Raw genomic sequence first — 1621 nt, forward strand, 5'->3', positions numbered from 1 at the left:
TCATCAGCCAAAGCCTACCGACCAATTTCCCTATTGTAATGCTTCAGCAAGGTATTGGAAAAATAGTGGCAACAAGACTATGCACAGCCGGATCCATCCTGGAGACACTTACCAAAGACTAATTCAGAGGCAGACATCAGCAAGCTCGCCTATTACCCAGGGCGCAGCCCCTACGTCCTGGCGGGCATTCTGCGCCACGAGCGCCCAGCGCGTCCGGCACCGCCAGAGTACAACCCTCGCGCCAGGCTCCGCCGCAGGACCGTCCCACTCTCTGGGACCGTCAGGAGATATGGCTCACGTCCGAGGGCACTCGCCAATGCTCTGGTCGCCTGGGCCGCCATGAGATTCCCTCCCCCTCCGGAGACGCTAGGATGGAGTGACTCCGCCCACAGTACCTAGGAACTTTTGCTTCTTTTGATTACGTCAGTAGTACACGCGAGCACTTCCCAATGCTCTCACAGTTTTCTTGAATGCTCTCACGGCACGACGAATGCTCTCACGGCACGACGAATGCTCTCACGGCACGGCGAATGCTCTCACGGCACGCGAATGCTCTCACGGCACCCATGCCCCGCGAATGCCTCCCGCGAACGCTCCCGCGAACGCTCCCGCGAGGGCTTCCGCGAGTGCTCCCAGAGCACTCACCAATGCTCACAGAGCTGAGGCATTTGTCATACCCACTCAAGGTGAGGCAACCCTCATTTGGGCTCCTTTGGATTGATACACCGTCCTCAAAGGATAGGAAGGCCGCACCAGTCCTCAAAAGATATCTAACGTGGGTATCCTCAACGCCGCTGTACGTCAGTCGCGGGATACTGATACGAGCACTGTCCTGTATACTGGTGACGACTACCCAACCTTTGACGGACGTGTATGTTTCTGTCGATTCGTGAAAGGCATAATTAGCCTTGAGGTTGAGGCCATGGTACGGCTCGTCTGAAAAGCTCAATGTCCATGCATAAGCAGCAAACATGGACTGGCATTGACCTCCTGGAGCGAGCTTGCTGGATAGCCAGACTCAGATACTGAGCGGCCGAAACTTTACCTCGTTCTTCCAATCCGCATGCATAGCAGAACGACACGAATTTTGAATTAGAGAGTCCAATTGGGTCTAACGTTCCTAGAGCACTCAAGAATGCCCTCACGGCTTTACAAGTATTCAACTAAATTCATTCCACGTACGCAAGTCTATCCTAGTATTTACCAACCAATTACCAGTCTCCACCTCAAACAAATGGGCCATTCCCAATATACTCCGAATATTAACGACCCACATCTTCTTCCTCCTCCTCCTACAAACCTTCAGGAGCCCATGTGAGCTATCAGTGATACTACGATCCTTTGCCTCGAGTAGCTCACTATACATAGTCTATGTGCTCGCCCCCCACTGTCCCGCAGCTTGAACAAGCCTCGACACGTCCTGGTAAGCGTCCCCGAAACACTCCCACTCCTCTGAGGACGCTACCGACACCCATACCCAATCCTTTCTTATTTTCCCTTCCTAAAAGCCGCGTTTCCCGTACACCTGATATTGTGAACCTCGTACACCTCAGGTCTTTGGAAGATTGGTATCGGAACCTGCAAACATGTGAACATCTCCACCCGGCGCTCTAAATGCTCT

The 1621-nt window shown here is 53.2% G+C and overlaps 1 protein-coding gene across 1 annotated transcript; it reads right to left on the reverse strand.

The window, feature by feature from the left end:
- Positions 1-496: 496 nt before the first annotated feature.
- Positions 497-973, reverse strand: LAJ45_11460 (uncharacterized protein; the record flags this gene model as incomplete). Its single annotated transcript, XM_046120967.1, has 1 exon — positions 497-973. One exon carries the CDS (start codon positions 971-973, stop codon positions 497-499), a length of 477 nt encoding a protein of 158 aa, XP_045965867.1.
- Positions 974-1621: the final 648 nt, after the last annotated feature.

This window comes from Morchella importuna, assembly GCF_003444635.1.
Source record: "Morchella importuna strain M04M26 chromosome Unknown Morimp01GS068, whole genome shotgun sequence".
NCBI classification, from domain to species: Eukaryota; Fungi; Ascomycota; class Pezizomycetes; order Pezizales; family Morchellaceae; genus Morchella; species Morchella importuna.